Consider the following 23,483-nt stretch of genomic DNA (forward strand, 5'->3'; position numbering starts at 1 on the left):
TATGGGCAGTATTTGAGAGAAAGAAATAACGTACATTGGTCTAGTATCCTTCACAACCCCAGTGCCTCGCAACGCCTTAACAGTTAATGGAATACGTATTTTGAACTGTATCGCTATTTACAATGCTGTTATAATGTAAGGAAATGTGGAAGCCAATTTATGAAAAAGATCCCACTAACTAAATATTAAAAAACAAGTTTTTTTGTAACACTGGTAGCGATAAGTATTATCCAGAACACCAAGTGAGCTTACTTTTTCTTCTTCGAAAAGCACTCTGGAATATTTCATGTCTACTCAAGAGGGCAAACAGATAGCTCTTATAAACAAGGTGTGGAGATGCCGGCGTTGGACTGGGGTGAGCACAGTAAGAAGTCTTACAACACCAGGTTAAAGTCCAACAGGTTTGTTTCAAATCACTAGCTTTCGGTGCACTGCTCCTTTCTCAGGTGAAAGGAAATGTACTCAAAGCTCTAGAATTGGGTTTGAACCTATACATAGAACATAGAACAAAGAACATAGAACATGCAGTGCAGAAGGAGGCCATTCAGCCCATCGAGTCTGCACCGACCCACTTAATCCCTCACTCCAACCCTATCCCCATAACCCAATAACCCCTCTTAACCTTTTTGGACACTAAGGGCAATTTAGCATTGCCAATCCACCTAACCGGCACGTCTTTGGACTTTTTGACTCTGAAGCAAGAGTATAGTGTTTTGGAAATTGCATTATGCATTTTGTCCATTTAGGGCTACCACTTCCATGTAACATTAGAGAGAGTCTAGAAGAAGTGGAGTGAGGAGGTCTCATGTCACATTGCCCCAGCCTCTGAGTTAGAAGCTCTGGGTTCAAGTCCCACTCCAGGACTTGATTGAAAAGGAAGGTGCATTTGTAACACTGAGAAAAAAGTTGAATATCAATCTGTAAATCTTCCCAACATATGTCAATGGCAGGTGGTAAGAGCAAGAGAGATTCCTGGTCAGACATTTAATGGAAAGTAAATTGGAGCCTCTGTCGTCAGTATTCATAGCTCTGGACTAGAATGTATGCGCAAAAGTGCTCGGACTCCTTGGAGGTCAGACCAGTGTCAACAGCACGGGGTTCACTCCCTGTTCTGGCTATGGTCGATTCAGGATCTGCCTCCTTTCCCTACCCATGGTGGAGATTACAGGGTTGGACCTGCCATTGAGCAGTGAAGTGAAGTCAAAGAGGTTTTAATAGCATGTGCAGTTTTGATTCTGAATGCTCCCTTCTTCCCAAGTACTTCACAATGGCAACAGAATAGAGAAAACATTGCTTTCAGGTGTGAAACCTTTGAAAGGTGTTTGTCTACTTTCTGCAGATAGTATTTTAAGCTGGAGATTTAGGGAACACATTGACAATGTAGGCTGTTGTTACAAACATACATGAGGCACTCCAGCTCAGGATTAGCAACACAGGCATGCACAGTGTATAAACCATCCAGAGAAACAAACACAAATCTCATATCATGACAGGGGTGGCACGGTCACACAGTGGTCAGCACTGCTCCCTCACAGCACCAGGGACCCAGATTCAATTCCAGTCTTGCATAACTATCTGTGTGGAGTCTGCACATCCTCCCCAGGTCTGCGTGGGTTTTGCCTGGGTGCTCCGGTTTCATCTCACAGCCCAAAGATGTGCAGTTTAGCTGGGGTTGCGCGACTAAGGGGGGGGGGCGGGGGGAGTGCATCTAGGTGGTGTGCTCTTTCAGAGGGCCGGTGCAGACCAGATGGACTGAATGGCTTCCTTCTGCACTGTAGTGATACTATAAGGCAGTGAAGTTTTCCTTTGAAAGGAATGCTATCCATTTCTGCTATACTGCAGAGCAAGATGGCATTGCCTATGTCCAATCTAGTATATTTTGATGTGCAATCCCACATTGGCTGTGACATTTGGAAGGCACAATGGTAGGTTTTGCCATCACAGATGACAATAGAAAAAAGACCTTACCTTTTCACAATGGAGGTGAAAAAAAGGAAGATATTTTTGCGACACATACATCTAAGCAAAGCAACTATGAATCAGCCAAAATGCACCGACAACCTATTTCACGCCTAAGAAAGATGCAATGCACAAAACAATGCCTTCCGATGCACTAATTAAGAAGCAAACAAAACAATTGACCAATGTTTTTTAAAATTTAAAGTACCCAATTCTTTTTTTCCCATTTAAGGGGCAATTTAGTCTAGCCAATCCACCTACCCTACACATCTTTGGCTTGTGGGGGGGAGACCCACTCAGACATGGAGAGAATGTGCAAACTCGACACGGACAGTGACCCGGGGCCAGGTTTGATCACGGGTCCTCAGCGCCGAGAGGTAGCAGTGCTAACCACTGCGAACAATTGACCAATGTTGCATGAGATTGAAGCGACAAACAACCAAATCTGACTTAGGTGATGTTCAACATGACAAATGCAAAATTAAAACACAAATAATCAAAGGTTATCTCTCTAGGCAACCGTTCCAAAAGGCACTTGGAAAAAGGCAGGAAGCTGTCAGAGCAAGCCCACTATCATTTTCAGAGTCCAAGGCTACTGAAGTCGAGGCTGCCAACAGTAACCACTATACTCCACATTCAACTCCTGTGAACATTGTTCATTGCTCATGCGCCAGAAATTCAGCTGCAAAACAACAACAGCAGTATCACAGAGTTGCAACTTGTCCAAATGATGTTTCCACATGTGCTTATCCACATGGAACAGATTGTCCAGCTACTGGCAAATAATGTAAAAGTAGTGGAAACCTAAACAAGTTTTATTGCATTTGTCACTCATGAGCAAAAAGACATATACCTTGTATCCATACCACAGCATAAGGCTCAGAGAATGCAGCCAATGTAGAGGCAGAAGATGCTGAATATACTTTTGTGCTCTCTTTTGGATATGGCAGCCTGCTATGTGTGAGAGTAACCACTGTTTACTTGGATATAGATGCTCTCAAAGACAGAAGCATCTGGCCATGTCATGGGAGACAAAACATTCAACAACTTCAGGATTGCCCCATTCTTTGCAAACAAGGGAACGCAAAGCTGTTCTATTACAACTGTGGCAGACCATTGAAAATTCCTGGGACTTTTGAAACACCAGATAGAACGTTGTGTCATATCTTGAGAACGTGACAAGCTTATCAGTTTTCAACAGTAACAGCCCTGCACATGATTGCGGTCACATACGTGAGCCCTACGTGTACCAACGACATGCTCAAATTGCAAGCCAACTTTTTCACTCGTATCAAGAAACCAAAAGATGTTACGTGCAAGCTGCATATAGACCCTAATGTGTCCTTAGTCTTGCATCAACAATGACAAATACCATTTCCTGTCAGAAAGCAGCAGAGATGTAGCTTCAGCATTTACTTGACTGGACAGTAGCACAGTTAACGAGTCAATGCGCGGATTTAGAAGCAGCTTTGCGAGTGCTCCACAGCTCCACAAAAGAACAGAGACAAGAGTACAGAAGACCAAATGCAGACAACAAATAGAGAAATTACAGTCACTTCTTTCAGTGCAGAATGGATTTAGGTATACCTCTGGACAAAATTTAGATGAGGAAGGTGCCCCCGATTGGCAAGAATGAAATGAAAGTGCCCAAAGATATGTAGAGGATTAAGGAAATCAGAATCAAGCCCCCCATGCCCCAAAAAGGAAAGCACCCGCACCACCGACTGCACAGGCAGCACACACCCTCATGAATCCGGGCACCACACAGCGCAAGTCATCAGATCAGGATGAGCCTGATTTCGTTTACATCGCCCCACTATCCATAACCCAGTTGAGAGATGCTTGCACCAAAATTGTTCCATTCCAGCCCACTGCAGACCCGCACAACTTCTTTGAGGAGGTGCGCCAACAAAAAGTTATGTACAGCCTAGACGAGAGAGAGGAAGTCAAGTTGATTGTTATGAGCCTTAGCCAGTCCGTGAGATCAGCTTTGCCAGAACCCCAGAATGTAGCAGGAGGAACCCTACAGGAGATGAAAATGGCTATTTTAGACACAATCAGGTACAACGAGGGAGATCCGGTAGAAGGTTTAAACCATTGTAGGCAAAAGAAGGGAGAGCATCCAACCGCATTTGCATGTCGCCTTTGGATCCATTTTAAGCAGTATTTGGGAATTTGCACCGCGCACACTTAAATGAGGACGACACCACTAAATGGTCCCGCACTTTAGTCTTGCAGGCCACAGAAGCAGGCCAAAAGGCTTGTGTGAATTACGACCCCGCAGACCACACACACAATGAAGTTTGGGTTTTAAAGAGACTCTCCAGAGCATGGGAACAATTCGAAAACGTTGGGGATGAGCCGACCTACACCTTTGAGTCTCACTCATACAAGCTGTCAAGAAAGCCAAGAGTGAGAACTGGACTAGAATCTGTCTTGATATGCAAACACCAAACCAATCAATAAAACGAGAAAGACACTTGACACATGACAATCGATGAGATCCAGAGAAAGTAAACGGTAAACACTTCACTAAACTTGATCTCAATTCAGGCTACCATCAAATTGAGCTGGTAGAAGAATCATGATGTCTTATAGTATTTTACACGCTCATCGGACTTTGTCAATACAAAATTCTCAACTTTGGAGTCAACACAATAGCTGATGTATTTCATCACATGATGCACTTCAAGGACTTGAAGACACGCTGAACATCAGTGATGAATGACATTGTCATCTACAGTTGCACTGAAAGTAAAATGTGACATGCCTACAATGTCTTAAAGAATGTAACTTCACCTTGGAAAAAGACAACTAAATGCTTATTCAGTTAAAACAGAATTCAATTCTTCGGTCATGTCTTTAGCGGTGAAGCAGTTTCAGCTGATTTACCTCCCCTTCCCAGAAGCCCCACATAAAGATTGTATGGCAATTTCCCAGGAAGTTTAAACTTCCACTTTGCAATTGCCCTGTAATGGGGACCATCTGCGAGTACGATATAAATCGCAAACTTTGGATGGGGTTCCAACTGTCTTACAGAAATAGTTACCAGAAACATTTTGAGCAATCAAGACTGATGTGTTGGGTGTTCTGGATCCATGGAACACATACAGGTCACCAACACTTGAAATAGTGCAACACTATTTTATTGAAACATTATCTGTTTAACATACTCTGACTGTGGGTTAACACGATACTAGCTTTAACTAAAGACCTTTGCCTTGTCCTAACCAGTCGATGCATTCAGCACATGGTGAATGTCTGTGTTAAAGGCTATGAGCTCTGTCCTCCTAGCTAGCTGCAACTCGAATGAGCGGGAACTTTGATGCCCCCTGTCTTTATAGTATGTGTGCTCTAACTGGTGATTGGCTGCGGTGTTGCGTGTGTTGATTGGTCTCACTGTGTGTTCATCAGTGTGTGTCTGCACCATGATATACTGGTGTATATTATGACATCCCCCCTTTTATAAAAAATGTACCTGCATGGCAATAAATAGTGTATGGTTAATGTCCCTGACTACGTGTGTGCAAAATATTTACAGGACTATGTACATGAGAACTAAGCTATTTACATGGGAAGGTGCCTGGTGCAAAAAAACAGTATGTCACAAGAATAACGAGATGAACACTATATACAAACCACGTAAACGATTAAACGGAAGAACAGAACAAATCAGAAAGTCCACAAAGTTCACAAATTAAGTCTCTGAGGTGGGCGCCGAATTCTGGTTAACCGCCTCAAGGGTGGGCCGGGAGCCACCGGCTGAGGAGCGGCTGGACTGCGTCAGAGTGAGGAGGATGCAGAGTGACCGGGATCTCTACATAGTCCAGGGCAGGGTCAGCCGGAGGGCGAGGCGACAGTGGAGGATCACGTAGCGAGTGCGGAACGAGACGAAGGGCACGTTGGTTGCAGCGCAGAATGGAGCCATCCGGTAGACGAACCAGGAACGAGCGGGGGGCCACCTGCCAAAGGACCACAGCGGTTGCAGACGAGCCACCATCCGGAAGATGGATGCGGACATTGTCACCTGGAGCCAGAGCAGGGAGATCAGCTGCACGGGAGTCATGAGCCGCCTTGTGATGTGCACGAGACAGCTGCATCCGTCGAAGGACCGGAACGTGGTCGAGGTCTGGGACATGAATGGACGGCACCGTCGTCCTCAGGGTGCGACCCATGAGCAGCTGGGCTGGCGACAGGCCAGTGGACAGTGGGGCAGAGCGATAGGCCAGCAAGGCGAGGTAGAAATCGGACCCAGCATCGGCAGCCTTGCCGAGGAGCCGTTTGACTATATGTACTCCCTTCTCCGCTTTGCCTTTGGATTGGGGGTACAGGGGACTGGATGTCAAATGTGCAAAATTGTACTGCCTGGCAAAGTTGGACCATTCCTGGCTTGCGAAGCAGGGGCCATTGTCCGACATCACCATGAGTGGGATGCCGTGTCGAGCAAAGGTGTCCTTACATGCACGGATGACTGCAGACGATGTGATGTCGTGCAACCGTCTCACCTCCGGATAATTTGAAAAGTAGTCCACAATCAGGACATAGTCCCTGCCCAGCGCGTGGAACAGGTCGATGCCCACTTTGGTCCAAGATGACGTGACCAACTCATGGGGCTGCAGGGTCTCACCTGGGTGGGCCGGCTGGATGTGCTGACAAGTGGGGCAGTTGAGCACTCTGTTGGCTATGTTGTCATTAATGCCGGGCCAGTACACTGCCTCTCGGGCCCGTCGGCGGCACTTTTCCATGCCAGGATGACCCTCGTGTAGCTGTTCCAGGACGAGCTGGCGCATGCTAGGCGGGATGACAATGCGGTCCAGTTTCAGGAGAACCCCATCTACTACCGCCAGATCATCTCTGACGTTATAGAACTGAGGGCATTGGCCCTTGAGCCATCAGTCTGTTAGATGGCGCATGACACGCTGTAGCAAAGGATCAGCCGCCGTCTCGCGCCAAATTTGGACGAGGCGTTCATCCGTGGCAGGTAGATTGGAGGCCACGAAGGCCACATGGGCGTCAACCTGGCAGACGAATCCCGCTGGGTCACACGGAGTGTTGACTGCCCTGGAGAGAGCGTCGGCAATGATGAGGTCTTTGCCTGGGGTGTATGCCAGCTGGAAGTTGTATCGCCGGAGCTTGAGAAGAATACGCTGGAGGCGAGGCGTTATGTCGTTCAAGTCTTTCTGCATTATATTGACCAGCGGGTGATGGTCGGTCTCGACGGTGAATTGAGGAAGTCCGTACACATAATTGTGAAACTGAACCACACCGGTCAGAAGGCCCAGGAACCTCTTTTCTATCTGCGCATAGCGCTGTTCCGTGGGGGTCATGGCGCGTGATGCATATGCAACGGGGCCCATGATGAGGCCTCATCGCATTGCAGGAGCACTGCCCCAATGCCGGATTGACTGGCATCGGTCAAAGTTTTGGTCTCTTTTGCTGAATCAAAGAAAGCTAAGACCGGACCCGTGGTGAGTTTGGTTTTGAGTTCTCTCCATTCGTGCCCGTGGGCAGGGAGCCATTGGAAGTCTGTCGTCTTCCTGACCAGGTTCCTGAGAGCCGTGGTATGAGAGGCGAGGTTAGGGATGAACTTCCCTAAAAAGTTGACCATGCCCAGAAATCGGAGGACCGCCTTCTTGTCTTCTGGCGTTTTCATGGCTGTGACAGCAGCCACCTTGTCTGCATCCAGCTGCACAGCCAACTGGGAGATGTGGTCCCCGAGGAACTTGAGTTCCGTCTGACCAAAAGAGCATTTGGCCCTGTTGAGGCGTAGGCCCTGCTCACGTATGCGCTTGAACATGCGCTCGAGGCGACTGACATGCTCCTGCGGGGTGTTGGACCAAATGATTATGTCGTCGACATAGGCGTTCACTTCTGAAGCAGATATGATCCCAAACGGCATCCTGTTGTCACAATATCTGCCAAAAGGGGTATTGAATGAACACAGTTTCCTGCTGGATTTTTCGAGCTGGATTTGCCAAACTTTCGAGGCGATGTGTTTGGTGAAGAGCTTGGCGCGAGCCATCTCGCATGTGATCTCTTCGCGCTTGGGAATTGGATAATACTCCCTCATGATATTGCGATTCAGAACCTTGGGATCAATGCAAATTCTCAGCTCGCCGGAAGGCATTTTTACACATACCATGGAACTGACCCAGTCGGTTGGTTCCGTAACTCTGGAGATCACTCCTTGGTCCTGGAGGTCCTGCAGCTGCTGCTTGATGTGGTCCTTAAGGGGTGTTGGGACCCTGCAAGGTGCGTGCACCACAGTCGTAGCGTTCTGTTTCAGTAAGATCTCGTAGGTTTATGGTGACCTGTATGTGTTCCACGGATCATGGAGCAGGAGTGCCCATGCCTTCGAAGATGTTGTGGTGCTGGTCGATGATGGCGTCGAGTTGCGCCCTGAAGTCAGTGTCCTGAAAGGCAGAAGTGTCATCAGGAGAGAGAGAGTGAACTCTCTGAACTAGGTTCAACAGCTTGCATGCCTGCATGCCAAGCAGGGAGTCTTTTGAGGAGCCCACGATCTCAAAAGGAAGGATGGCTTTGCGTGACCTGTGCGTCACTTCAGGTTGGCACAAGCCGCTAGCAGCAATGACATTGCCATTATAATCCAATAGCTGGCAGGCTGATGGAAGGATGGCTGGTTTGACACAAAGGCTTTGGAAGTCAGACCGTGCCATGAGATTGGCGGAGGCACCAGTGTCCAGGCAGAATCGTATTTGGGACCGGTTGACCATCAGGGTGGCACACCACTCATCGTCTGGATCGATGCTGTATACCGACAGCGGCTGGTGTCTTTCCTTCAGGGACAGCCTGTTTTTTTGATACAACACCGACTCGAAAAGGCGCCTTCGGGTCCTCGGTGTCACTGCTGTGTGGGAGGTCCGCATCGGACTCGGTGACCGTGGGTTGAATTGCCCGGACATTCCTGCGAGGCTGGCTGAAACAATATGAATTGGCAGGCTGAGCTGCTCGGCAGAAGGCAGCATAGTGTCCAAGTCTGCCACGTCGTAGGCATTGTCAAGATTTGTCAGGGCATTGCCGTTTTAAATGGGCGGAGCCACAGTTGCCGCACGTCGTAGCTTCAGCACGTTCGCCGCGCCACCGCGCATGCGCGGTGCGGTCGTGCGTGGTGCGTGCCTGCGCATTGTGCTCTTCGATGTCGCCGTCCCCTCGTTTGGTGCGCACAAGCGCGGGAGTCCACGAAAAGCGCGCGAAATGGCCGCCCTCATTCAGGCTGAGGCCCTGGAGTTGCTCAATCACTTGGACCCGTTCCGCCTCGTGGGGACCTTGCCGCGCCGTTTCAGTCGCTTGTATATGGGAATACAGACTTGTGCCGTTTTCATGTAAGACACAGGTCTCAATGGCGGTTGCTAGGGTGAGCTGCTTTACTTTGAGGAGTTGCTGTCGTAGGGGGTCTGACTGAACACCGAAAACGATCTGGTCGCGTATCATTGAGTCGGAGGTGGGCCCGTGGCTTCAAGACCGCGCAAGGATGCGGAGGTGAGTGAGAAAGGGTTGGAAAGGTTCATCCTTACCCTGAAAACGCTGTTGGAACACGTAGCGCTCAAAACTTTCATTCACCTCTATGCTGCAGTGAGTGTCAAACTTGAGGAGGACCGTCTTGAACTTTGTTTTATCTTCATTATCCGCAAAGGTGAGAGACTTGAAAATGTGGATGACATGGTCCCTGGCCGTGGATAGGAGGAGAGCAATCTTCCTGGTATCCGAGGCATCCTCCCTGTCTGTGGCTTCAAGGAAGAGCTGGAAGCGCTGTTTGAATATCTTCCAGTTGGCCCCTAGGTTACTGGTGATGCGGAGCGGCGGCGGTGGGCTGATGTTGTCCATGTTGCAGGATGACGGAATGCTGGCGGAAGGCAGATCACTTGCAGATAGGTCTAAGAAGTACTAATATCCCTCAACTCCTGGTATCATGATGTGTTGGGTGTTCTGGATCCGTGGAACACATACAGGTCACCAACACTTGAAATAGTGCAACACTATTTTATTGAATCATTAACTGTTTAACATACTCTGACTGTGGGTTAACACGATACTAGCTTTAACTAAAGACCTTTGCCTTGTCCTAACCAGTCGATGCACTCAGCACATGGTGAATGTCTGTGTTACAGGCTGTGAGCTCTGTGCTCCTAGCTAGCTGCAACTCGAATGAGCGGGAACTCTGATGCCCCCTGAATTTATAGTGCATGTGCTCTAACTGGTGATTGGCTGCGGTGTTGTGTGTGTTGATTGGTCCCACTGTGTGTCCATCAGTGTGTGTCTGCACCATGATATACTGGTGTATATTATGACAAAGACCACTTCTAACTTCTGGATAACTATAGTACTGTCCCCTTCCCTAAACTTCCCCCACCCCCTGACTACAGCACCCCGCTGCCCCACTGCACTTCCCTTTGCTTTTGCTTGAGAAGATAAAGTAATTGACTCTGGGCTTAACTCTTCAGAACATTATCCCTTTTACAGCCTTTTTGGATAGTAATTTGTCTAAAGCAAGGAGTGGAATGTGATTTCCAGTCTTGCTGAAAGTTAATGAACTTAAAATACAGCTTGGAGTTTCTAAACATGCTCAGTTGGACGAGCTCACAGGATGAGAAAATAATAGTTGTTTATAGTTCGATATTTTTTTCTCTTCTATTGTAAATTCCCATTCAATGTAATCCAAGTGTCAAGATGGCCCTGCATATGAATTTGAGGGAGAAATATAAAGAAGCTAGGAGCCAGCAACTAGTTTGTTTGTAATGCTGCCTCTTCCAGAAATGGAGCAGGAGAGCTCATGGCCTGGGATTATCAGGTGGAGTGTGAAACAGACGGCAGGGGTTAGATTTTACCACTTGCGAGTGGGGTCCCGTAAAATGGTGAGATAAGGCAGAAAGTTGAGATTGGCTTTCCTGCTCAGAGGCCAATAGAGTCATGTAAGTGTGTAATTAAAGTCCTCTTCCTGCAGCTGCGGCCATTTTACCAAATGGAGAGAGTTCCTGGTAAAACCTGGAAGGAAGGAGTCCTCCTAATCAAGCACTCTGGGGCCCACAGAGAGCCCTGGCACCAAGGGCTGCCCCAATGGCAACCACAACCCTTCCCCCGACTTACCCACCTTTTCCTCTTCTCAGGTCCTACCTGACTAGCCTGGCAACCACAAGTTGGATGAACTGTTTGTGATAGCAACCTGCTCCCGGGACGTTCTTTCAGCTGGGTCCACTCCCAGCGGTGGCCACTGGTCCAATTGGTGCGGCTGAGACTGAAGCCTTTGGGGCGGTATCTTGTCTTTTAAAGGGATGGGATTACTGATAGAAATTAATTAGTTACTGGATAGCAAAAACATTCGGCAAAGTGTCGATCTTGATGAGAAAACCGGTGCAAATCCCACCAGCAGAGTGGGATATCTCACGGGATATTGAGTCTCTTTAACAGATTTTGGTAAGGTTCCACCCAATGTGTGTAACACAGAGTTACTCAAGAAATTTAAGATTACCTTCCAAACCCACAGCCTCTACCACCAGAAGCCTGCACCTAGATTCTCCGTGGGAGCCCTGACTGAACTACTGGATGGTGTGCAGCAGAGGTGGGACCTCATATATACCCGTGTTCCTGCAGAAGTCCTTCCAGCAAGGTCACCACCGTTGCTTGGGAAGCTGTGGCAGCCTTAGTCAGTGAATGACCTTCCTCACGTTGCCAGGGTAAGTCTGCCTCCTCCAGTCTCCCGGTGCACCCTCTCACACACCCTCTTCCCTCCAAGGTGATCTCTCGCCGAGCCACCTCACGGATTGCCAACACCTATAAAATGGTCCTCTCCCCTCACCCCCCGAGCCAATCCACATGGTCCACCCAGTAGCTACTTTGCTTCGCATTCCTGCTCCCATTCAAGTCACACGCAGGCCACACCTCATCACGATCTGAACAGGACTCCTTCCTACACACTCCCCATCTGTCTCTCACAGTTAAAATTAATCATAACAGGCGTGAATGGGCACAGCCAGCCAAAGTAATGCTCAAGCTCTGATGCCTCAATCCCTTTGAGGAAAGAGCCTTTGAGCAGGCTGGAGAAGAGCAGGACTGCACCTCCGCAGAGGGAGAAGTGGGGGCATCAGATAAAGTGAGAACCCTCAAGACACACAGTCATAGTTCACGCCTCACGTGAGTAATGTTTCCCCCTTCATTTATCTCACATGATGCACTAATGCCACCTCCCTTCCCTTGCTGGGCTATCAGTCGACCAGCCTGGACCATCCTAACACCCTCTGGACACCACAGACATGAGCAGCTTCGAGGGAGACAACTCGAAGACAAGCATAGAGGAGGCATCACCTGTCACCTGCACCCTCCACCAGTACAGAAACTCACACCTCGGTGGGATTGACTAGTATCAGGCAGGATTCTGGGTCACTCACTGGTGAGCACCTCACAGCTGAAGATCCACAGCAGGTTGAGGCTGGATCAGCCCAGGGATCTGGTAGTTGGAGGAATGCCAGAGCCCAGGACTCAGCCGAGCCCGAGGCCTATGATGTCATTCCGGCATCTGATGAATATTCAGCGAGGGGAGAAGTCCTGGACTGAATATTTGCTAATGACATGCTAATGTATTTAAATGAGGTTCCCGGGCTCCCACGGGATGGTTTGCATTACTCCACCAGCGAGGCGGCTTGAAATTCGGAAATTGCGATCTTGCCACAGAGAATTGCGTTTTCCGATTCTCTCCGGATTTTGCTCCTGCGTCGCCGTTCTCTGATGGCTAATGCCGGCTCAAAAATACCCCCATGTGAAAGTGGCCTGCTAATTTTTCCTCCCTCTCCAAAGTGACATGCTGAGAATAGAAGATGAGTTTATGGAGGTTGCAGAATTACAGGATTAGTGTGACCTATGGTGCAAATGCTAGAGATTGTATGTAGATCCCTGTATTAATACTAACCTACAAGCCATGGAAGCCAGTACTTGGACATTCTCCCATCTGTCTTCATATCCCATGGGTGTACAAATATGGCACATTTTAGTTTTTCTGCAGCCTTAAAAGAAAAGCAATGAGATGTGCTGACTGCTGAGTGTTCCAATTAATGCTGAAATGTCAAACGATGATACATAATTTTCTCATTTATCAGTTCTACGCACAGGGTAAAATTGTTCACTTGACAATCTAATACTATTTGCCCAGCAATTATGCCTACAGATATTTTGGGTTACAGCGTAATAGGATCAGAAGATTTGTTTCCAACATGTCTCCTCAGTAGTGCCAATGATACAGAGCTTTACATGGGACACATAAGAAGATTGGACAAAAGGAGAAAAAGATAGTCAAGACAGAAATACATCAGTTTAGTGGAGCGGCCAAGTTGGAAAAATTGAGCTAACAAGGCAGTCCTGTTTGTGGATCTTGGGGAGGAGGTGGAATTGGGCTGTTGGGGGTCGGGGTCTGTGAGGTTAGAAGCCACTGAGGGGGGCTATGGGCTGACGCCCTAAGTAGGGTTAATTCCTCTTCCTCGTGTGCCAGGCTTAGCCTGATACAATTTAAGGTGGTTCATAGAGCGCATACGACGGGGGCGAGGCTGAGCAGGTTCTTTGGGGTGGAGGACAGATGTGGGAGGTGCTCAGGGAGCCCGGCGAACCATGTCCATATGTTTTGGTCATGCCTGGCATTGGAGGGGTTCTGGAGGGGAGTGGCGGGAACAGTATCTAAGGTGGTGAAAGTCCGGGTCAAGCCAAGCTGGGGGTTAGCACTATTTGGAGTAGTGGACGAGCCGGGAGTGCAGGAGGCGAAAGAGGCCGGCATTCTGGCCTTTGCGTCCCTAGTAGCCCGGCGAAGGATCTTGTTAATGTGGAAAGAGGCGAAGCCCCCCAGCGTGGAAGCCTGGATAAATGATATGGCAGGGTTTATCAAGTTGGAGAGGATAAAGTTTGCCTTGAGAGGGTCTGCGCAGGGGTTCTACAGGCGGTGGCAACCGTTCCTCGACCATCTCGCGGAGCGTTAGATGAAGGTTGGACAGCAGCAGCAACCCGGGGGGGGGGGGGGGGGGGGGTCGACGACGACGACATCATTCGTGGGGGGGTGGGGGGGGGGGAAGGGGGGGGAGGGGGGTTTCTCTGGGGGGCATTTGAGCAAGAAAACACATGAATGATCCGGAAACTGACATGTACCTGAAGAATCCAATGTACAAAGTTCTGTATCTTATTGACTTGCCATGTTCATGTCTTGCCACGCGAGTTCTTTTTCTTTTCTTTGTTACGGGGGGGGGGGTTTGTTTGTAAGGTGGAAAATATTGTTATTGAAAAATTCTTAATCAAAACATTTTTAAAAAAAGAAGCCACTGAGGTAAGAAGTCCAGAAGAGAAGTCTTGGAAATGATTGCTTGATGTTAAGTGGTCGGGTCACAGTCCAGGGGGCTGTAGAGAAAGTATCAGAGAGTTGGCATTTGGCCTCCACTTAGTAGAGGTCAATTCCCCAAACAACTGCAATGCACCATCCCTGTCAGCAGGTTTGATGACATTGTTAGTTTTGGACCAGCAGGGAGGTCTGAGGGAAATAGGTTGGAGTGTGTGAGAGGAGCAAAGAAATTGGGACGGCTGATGTCACGCCAGTAGTTCTCAATGAAAAGATCTAGATGGTAAGTGTCCAGAGGGAGGGGTCCAAGTGCTTTATTTTACTGTCCAATTCAATTGTAGATTATGTGAAGTGTCCACATCTACCATGTTTACTAAACCAAGGAATAATCTCATAGAAATTTACATTCTGTCAACTACACCATGTCTGTATTGAATTGGTCAATCGGTTTTTGACAGCAGTGTGAGATGACATGTGTTCTGATTTTTCTCCCCCTCAGGAGCCTATCTTGCCTCTGTCCTGAGCTGCAGCTACACGTATAAGATAACTGGACTGAAACTTTGGACTGGACTTTTAAATCCCAATTTGGGCGAGCACAGAGGTTAGTGGGTATTTTGTGCTGCCGGTTGGTTTGCTGGGACCATCCTTCCCCTGAACTATTTTCCTGGAGGTGGAGTTGGTTTGAGGGGGTGGGGTGGGGAGGGGGCGGTGGCAAAATGAACAAATCTCTGCTGATGGGTGAGATCCCTGCCACCTGAAATAAATTCCACCTACATTCTCTTTAAAGGCTTATTAAGACCTATTGGCAGAGGCCAACTGGATTTGTCCCAGTTCCCAGAGGCATCGGGGACTAGGCCAGCTGTCTGGGGGCAGCCTCCTGGTAGCCGACCAGTGGACCACCATTCCATTGAGAGCCCCCTTGCTATTTGACCTCAACTGCAGCTGTCCTATACCCTGTGTAGGGGGTGCCCCAGCACAATGATGGTCAATTAAAAAATGCGAAGGGCATTTTTTATTTGAAAGTTTAAAAACTACGAGAGAGGGCAGCTCAAAATAAGAGTGGCGTCTTCTCCCTTGGTTACTAGAAAAGCGAGCCTGCTGATTCTTCAGTGTCTAAGGGATGCTTATTGTCCTAGCTTTTTACAGCCCACATATTGCCCTTAATTGGGCAGTGAGCATGTCCTCTGGTCATTAATTGTCCAATTTGAGGAAAGTCACAGTAGCTGGGCGACTGTTCCCATTGCAGACCTCTGACCTCCCCATCGAACCTTGTGTCGGGGACCTGCCCTCTGTTAACAAAACAGACATGAATCTAAAAAAGTAGTGCCAATGCCTTTAAGCACAGTTCCCCTCTGTGCATTTGCATATTTCTAAATGAATTCTGCATGAGGCACTTTCAAAATTTGTTTTAGAAACCTGTCAAGGCTGTCAATTTGACAATATATAGTGCTTACAGCATACACTGGAGAAAGCTCTGGGCAATTCAGATCCCAATCGTTGATATGAGAGCCAATTTGAATTCCTGGAAATCCTAACTCTTTCACACAGCGATGCATTTCTTGAACAGCAAGCTCTGGGTCCTGCATGGGCAGAGTACCAAGGCCAATGAATCTTGTTGGGTGTTTACGCACTGTGGCTGCAAGGTCATCATTCAAAATATGGCACAGATCCAAGGTGTCCTTGGGTTTTGCCTACCAAAAAAAACAAAAATAACAGTCTTACATTTAACACATAAGTCTGAGTTTTCTAGGAGAATATGTTGTGATAATTCTGTTAAATTATTCTCCCTGCAAGCAAAATTAAAATGTCACAAGGTTTCTCAAATCCTGAGGACTAATACAAACATTTTTCTATTATTGCAAGAAGGTGTATACAAATACATTGAGCAGCATTTCTGTCCCCGGGGTCCTTAATCCCAGGATGGACCCAATGCGGCCATGTAAATACCTGTTAGGGCACTGATGCGCGATCAATTACAATCAACGACGAAGTGGTATCATAACTGAAGGCTTTAATCGACTAGAACTGTTCCCCAGCAGCTTCGGTACAGAAATGAGGGCTGCTGGGACGGCACCGGTTCTTATGCCCCGCCTGTCAGGGCGGAGCTACGTACCAAACAGCCAATGGTAAACTCCTAGGTTTAACCAATGGTCTGCAGCCTCTCGGACTGTAATACCTGATAATACCACATTCACCCCCTGTTAAAAAAGAGTCCGACGGGGGTGGTGCCAGTGGTAACAATCTCATCTAACATGGTATGATCAGATATGGAGGTACCGTGATACCTCCTTACAGAGTTGTCGAGAATATTTACATGCAGTGTTCGTTTACAGTTAATGTTACAGTGAAGCAATCAGTCGGCCGGGTGGCCTGGTCGTCCTCCTGGATCGTCTAGGCTTCGGTGATGATTCTGGTGGGGGTCTGGGTGTCTGCGACTCCAGGAGCGTGGCTTCGGCCTCCATGGCAGCTTCGTCACCCCTAGGCGGCGCTGGTGGGGCAACCGGTTGACACGAGAGGGGGGTGCCTGTAGGGGGCGTCGGTGGGTGGAAGGGCCTAGGCAGGAGCGGCGGGAGGACTGACCCTCCTGTGAGGTGCTGTGGAGGTGGGGGGCGGGTGGGGGTAATGGTTCGGATGCACGTGGGGTTCCGGCGGGCGCCAGGTCCCAAAGGGAGACTGTATCTTGCCGGCCGTCAGGGAATGCCACGTAGGCGTACTGGGGGTTAGCGTGCAGCAGGTGGACCCTCTCGACCAACAGGTCCAACTTGTGCGCCCGCACGTGCTTCGAAAGCCGGATGGGTCCGGGTGTCGCTAGCCAGTTTGGGAGCGAGGTCCCGGAGGAGGACTTCCTGGGGAAGACAAGGAGACGTTCATGAGGTGTCTGATTGGTAGTTGTACAGAGCAGAGACCGGATGGCGTGGAGGACTTCTTGCCAGCGGGAGACTGGGAGGTTCCTGGATCGTAGGGCCAGTAGAACGGTCTTCCAGACTGTTCCGTTCTCCCTCTCTACCTGACCATTTCCCCGGGGGTTGTAACTGGTCGTCCTGCTTGAGGCAATGCCCCTGTTGAGCAGGAATTGGCGCATTTCGTCGCTCATAAAGGAGGACCCCCTATCGCTGTGTATGTAAGCGGGGAAACCGAACAGTGTAAAGATACCCTGGAGGGCCTTGATGACGGTGGTTGCGGTCATGTCTGGGCAGGGGATGGCGAATGGGAACCGGGAGTACTCATCAATCACGTTCAGGAAATACGTGTTGCGGTCGGTGGAGGGGAGGGGGCCTTTGAAGTCCATGCTGAGGCGTTCAAAGGCACAGGAAGCCTTTATCAGGTGCGTCCTCTCTGGCCGGTAGAAGTGCGGTTTGCACTCCGCGCAGATTTGGCAGTCCCTGGTGACTGTCCTGACCTCCTCGATGGAGTAGGGCAGGTTGCGGGTCTTAATGAAGTCGAAAAAAATGAGTGACCCCGGGTGGCAGAGGTCCTCGTGGAGGGCTCGGAGGCGGTCCACTTGTGCGGTGGCACATGTGCCGCGGGACAGGGCATCAGGAGGCTCGTTTAGCTTCCCAGGACGGTACAAGATCTCGTAGTTGTAGGTGGAGAGTTCTATCCTCCACCGCAAGATCTTGTCGTTTTTTATCTTGCCCCGCTGTGCATTATCAAACATGAATGCCACCGACCGTTGGTCAGTGAGGAGAGTGAATCTCCTGCCGGCCAGGTAATGCCTCCAATGTCGCACAGCTTCTACTATGGTTCGTGCGTCTTTTTCGACCGAGGAATGCCGAATTTCGGAAGCATGGAGGGTACGGGAGAAGAAGGCCACGGGTCTGCCCGCTTGGTTGAGGGTTGCCGCCAGAGCTACGTCGGACGCATCGCTCTCGACCTGGAAGGGGAGGGACTCGTCGATGGCGCGCATCGTGGCCTTTGCAATGTCTGCTTTGATGCAGCTGAAGACCTTGCGGGCCTCCGTCGACAGGGGGAAGGTTGTGGACTGGATTAGGGGTCGGGCTTTGTCTGTGTAGTTAGAGACCCACTGGGCGTAATAACTGAAAAACCCGAGGCAGCGCTTCAGGGCCTTGGGGCAGTGCGGAAGGGGGAACTCCATAAGAGAGCGCATGCGTTCAGGGCCGGGGCCTATAACTCCATTTCGCACTACGTAGCCGAGGATGGCTAGGCGGTCGGTGCTCAACACGCATTTATCCTTATTGTATGTTAGGTTAAGGATTTTAGCGGTCTGGAGAAATTTTTGGAGGTTGGTGTCGTGGTCCTGCTGGTCATGGCCACAGATGGTGACATTATCGAGATACGGGAGCGTTGCGCGTAAGCCGTACCGGTCAACTATTCGGTCCATCTCGCTCTGGAAGACCGAGACCTCATTAGTGACACCAAAGGGAACCCTTAAAAATTGATAAAGGCGCCCATCTGCTTCGAAGGCAGTGTATTTGCGGTCACTAGTACGGAGGGGTAGCTGATGGTAGGCGGACTTGAGATCCACCGTGGAGAAGACCTTGTATTGCGCGATTCTGTTTACCAGGTCGGATATGCGGGGGAGAAGGTACGCGTCCAGCTGCGTAAACCTGTTGATGGTCTGACTGTAGTCAATGACCATCCTATGTTTCTCCCCGGTCTTTACCACCACTACTTGAGCTCTCCAGGGACTGTTGCTAGCTTCAATGACCCCTTCCCTCAGTAGCCTCTGGACCTCTGACCTGATGAAGGTCCGGTCCTGGGCACTGTACCATCTGCTCCTGGTGACGACGGGTTTGCAATCCGGGGTGAGTTTCGCAAACAGGGAAGGCGGGTCGACCTTAAGGGTCGTGAGGCTGCAGACAGTAAGGAGGGGTATAGGGTCGCTGAATTTAAAGGTCAGGCTTTGCAAGTTACATTGGAAGTCCAACCCCAGGAGTGTAGCCGCGCAGAGATGCGGCAGGACATAAAGGCGGAAATTGTTGAATTTCCTGCCTTGGACCGTGAGGTTTGCTAGGTAGAACCCCTTTATCTCCACCGAGTGTGACCCGGAGGCCAGGGAGATTCTCTGGTTTACAGGGTGGGTAACAAGTGAACAGCGCCTTACCGTGTCGGGGTGTATAAAGCTTTCCGTGCTCCCAGAGTCGATCAGGCAGGACGTCTCGTGGCCGTTGGTGAAGACCGTCGTTGTTGCTGTTGCGAGTGTCCGAGGTCGATTTTGGTCCAGAGTCACCGAGGCCAGATGCAGCAGTTGCGGGATTTGATCGGACAGCGTGTAGTCGGACGAGCTGGAGGCTTGAGGCCCCATCCAAGATGGCGTCTCCCATGGGTCGCCCATGATGGTCGGAGATGGACAAAATGGCGGTGAGGATGGACAAAATGGCTGCGCCCATCCATCCAGCGTGGTGTCCGGGAGGCAAGATGGCCGCGCCCGTGGGTCGCACATGGCCCTAGGATAGGGGGGTGCCAGTGAGTGCTGGCCGCCTGGGGCCCAAAGGGAGGGTTGCCGCGGCGGTCCATAGTCGCTGGAGACTGCGGCCACGGCTCGTGCCTGGCAGACCCCCACAAAGTGGCCCTTCTTGCCGCACCCTTTGCAGGTGGCGGTGCGGGCCGGGCAGCGCTGGCGGGGATGCTTCGCCTACCCGCAGAAGAAACAGTGGGGCCCAACGGAGTTAGCAGGCCATCTTATGGCGCAGGCCTGCAGGGACAGGGGGAAGGTCTGTGGGGCTGCCGCTGCGGGATGCCACGCAGCCCAGGGGGCCGCCGCGCAGTCGGGCGCATAGGACTGCGCGTTTCTGGAGGCAACATCCATGGACCCTGCCAGGGCCCGTGACTCTCTAAGTCCCAGGGTGTCCTTTTCCAAGAGTCTTTGGTGGATCTCTGAGGAGCTCATACCTGCTCCGAAGACATCCCGGATTAAAAGTTCCATGTGCTCGCTCCCCAAAACTTGCGGGCAGCCACAGTTTCTGCCCAGCACCAGTAGCACATGGTAGAATTCCTCCAACGATTCCCCTGGGCTTTGCCATCTAGTTGCAAGCAGGTGACGTGCGTAGACCTGCTTTACAGGGCGGATATAATGTCCTTTCAGCAGTTCGATCGCAGCATCGAAATCCTCCGCCTCCTCGATGAGGGTGAAGATCCCAGGGCTTACCCTTGAGTGCAGGAGATGCAGTTTCTGTTCTCCTGAGGGGGTGCCTCCGGCCGTCTCGAGGTAGCCTTTAAAGCACGCCAGCCAGTGCTTAAATTTCACCGCCGAGTTCTCCGCGTGGAGGCTGAGTTGTAGACACTCCGGTTTGATTCGGAGATCCATCCTTTCAGCTTAAGTCTAGTCTATTAAATTGATGCGTGATCAATTACAATCAAAGACGAAGTGGTATCATAACTGAAGGATTTAATCGACTAGAACTGTTCCCCAGCAGCTTCGGTACAGAAATTAGGGCTGCTGGGATGGCACCGGTTCTTATGCCCCGCCTGCCAGGGCGGAGCTACGTACCAAACAGCCAATGGTAAACTCCTAGGTTGAACCAATGGTCTTCAGCCTCTCGGACTGTAATGCCTGATAATACCACAGGCACTTAATGGGGCACTTGTTGGGAATTTCCCAACAAAGGCGATGTGCTACTCTCAGCTGATGGGTGAAATCCCTGCCACCTGAATTAAATTCCACCTAAATTCCACTTACCTTTCCACCTAAGCAGGTGGGGCCAAGTGACCTACCCCTACTCCCAATTCATATGTTCACATCTTCATGTGCTACATCATATTTGCTTGTGTGTTGAAATTACTGAATCAGAGAATCATTATCAAATCCCTAAAGTGCAGAAGCATGCCATTCGGCCCATCAAGTCTGCATCAACCTTTTGAAAAAGCACCCTACCCAGGTCCATTCCCCCGCCCGATCCCCGTAACCCCATAACCCCATCTAACCTTTGGACACGAAGGAGCAATTTAACATGGCCAATCCACTTAGCCCACACAAAACCTTGGACTGTGGGAGGAAACCGGAGCACCTGGAGGAAACCTGCACGGACACAGAGGGAATGTGCAAACTCCACACAGTCACGCGAGGTCAGAATTGAACCCGGGTCCCTGGTGCTGTGAGGCAGCAGTACTAACCATTGTGCCATCTCAAGGAGGTGTGTTGAGCCAAATAGCTTTCTTCAGTTCCTTTATCGAAAGCTAACAGATCTGTCCATTCAAATATTTGATTTTATAAATCTAAAATTATTTCACCAATCCTGGACTTACATTTTGTTGGGTATCACAGGATTATAATCATATTTATTCAAATAGATAGGCTGTTTGATTGAAGTAAGAAGTCTTACAACACCAGGTTAAAGTCCAACAGGTTTGTTTTGAATCACTAGCTTTCGGAGCACAGCTCCGTCCTCAGGTGAATCCTGAGGAAGGAGCTGTGCTCCGAAAGCTGGTGATTCAAATCAAACCTGTTGGTCTTTAACCTGGTGTTGCAAGACTTCTTGCTGTGCTCCCCCCAGTCCAACACCAGCATCTCCACATCATGATTGAAGTAAAATAGATGTTTACAATTTAGATATCGCAGATTGCACCAGTTATCAGGAAAGGCTGAACAAACTGGGGCTCGTTTTTCCACAAAAACAGCACACTGAGAGGTGAACTAATAGAGCTCTTTCAAATTATGACAGGATCCAAAAGGGTAGATAGAGGGAAGATAGTCCCACTTGTGGAACCTAAATATGACACAGGGTGGGATCTACCGGCTGTTGATGCCAGCGGTATCTTCTGGTCCCACCGATGACATATCTCCGCCGTGGGCTTCCTGATGGCATGGGGTGGATTCAATGGGAAATCCCATGAACAGCAGCAGGACCAGAAGATCCTGCCTCTGGCAGAGAATCTCGCCCATAGTCACTAATAAATCCAATAAGGAATTCAGGTGAAACTTCCTTACCAAGAGTGGCTATCACAAGAAGCAGCTGAGATGAATAGCATAACAGCACTTAAGAATCGGCTAGTTAAGCTCATGGGAGAGGAAGGAGTTGAAGAATATTTTTAAAATATAGGATGAAGTACATTGGGAGGATGATTTGTGAAGAATAAATACTGGCATAGACCTTTGCTAAATGACCTGCTTCTCTGTAATTCTATGGCTTGAATTTTGAAGGGTCATCAGTGAACACATCACCGCTGACTCCAGCAACACCGATGCCACTTTATACTCTAATGATCATAGAATCATCACAGAATTTACAGTGCAGAAGGTGGCCATTCGGCCCATCGAGTCTGCACCTTGGAAAGAGCACCCCGCCCAAGCCCACACCTCCACCCTATCCCCGTAACCCCACAACCCACCTATCCTTTTTTGGACACTAAGGGCAATTTAGCAGAGCCAATCAACCTAACCTGCACATCTTTGGATTGTGAGAGGAAACTGGAGCACCCGGAGAAAACCCACGCAGACACGGAGAGAACGTGCAGAGTCCGCACAGACAGTGACCCAAGCTGGGGATCGAACCTGGGACCCTGGAGCTGTGAAGCAACTATGCTAACCCCTGTGCTACCGTGCTGCCCACGGCATAAGGCGAGACTTCGAGCCCTCACTGAGAAGGAAGACGTACCTTGGAGAGATGCCGGCCAATTTATTTGGGGCAGCGGGAGTGTAAAATCCTCGACTATGCATTAAATGATCATTGATTCTAATCGGTAATGATTGTACAGTATACAGAAGCAATCCACAGCCTGAGGTGACTATACAATTGTCTCTGCCTCAGCTTATCTAATGCCAAAATCCTCATTTATGCCTTTCTTATCTCTAGATCTCAAAGCTCTCCTGGCTGGTCTCTCATCTTGTACTCTCTGTAAATTTTAGCTCATCCAAAATTCTGCTGCCTTACTTGAATCAAGTCCCATTCACTTGTCATCTAATGCTTGCTAAGCTGTACTGGTCCCCAGCCCAGAAATATCTCAATTTTAAAGTTTCCACATTTCTTTCTAATCCTTCCATGACCTTATGTCTCACTATCTCTGTAACCTCCTCAAACCCTGCAACCCTTTGATCTCTTTGATCAAGCTTCAGGTCCTCGTATCATAGAATCATTAAATCCCTACAGTGCAGAAGGAGATCATTGCGCCCATCAAGTCTGCAGCGACCCTCTGTAGCAGTACCCTACCTAGGCCCACTCCCCCGCCTTATCCCTGTCACCCCAACTAACCTGCACATCTTTGGACACTAAGGGCCAATTTAGTATGGCCAATCCACCCA

At 49.5% G+C, this 23,483-nt stretch overlaps 1 protein-coding gene across 2 annotated transcripts in view; it reads right to left on the minus strand.

Moving 5' to 3' along the window:
• acmsd (aminocarboxymuconate semialdehyde decarboxylase) overlaps positions 1-23,483 on the minus strand; it is a 110,749-nt gene that overhangs the window by 50,098 nt on the left and 37,168 nt on the right. For both annotated transcript variants that reach the window (XM_072472677.1, XM_072472665.1), the window contains exons 5-6: positions 15,739-15,975; positions 12,881-12,974 (exon numbers count right to left, since the gene is read on the minus strand). In XM_072472677.1, coding sequence (XP_072328778.1) covers positions 12,881-12,974; positions 15,739-15,975 — 331 coding nt within the window. The remainder of the gene's footprint in view (positions 1-12,880; positions 12,975-15,738; positions 15,976-23,483) is intronic.

Source organism: Scyliorhinus torazame, chromosome 2, assembly GCF_047496885.1.
Source record: "Scyliorhinus torazame isolate Kashiwa2021f chromosome 2, sScyTor2.1, whole genome shotgun sequence".
Classification (NCBI taxonomy): domain Eukaryota; kingdom Metazoa; phylum Chordata; class Chondrichthyes; order Carcharhiniformes; family Scyliorhinidae; genus Scyliorhinus; species Scyliorhinus torazame.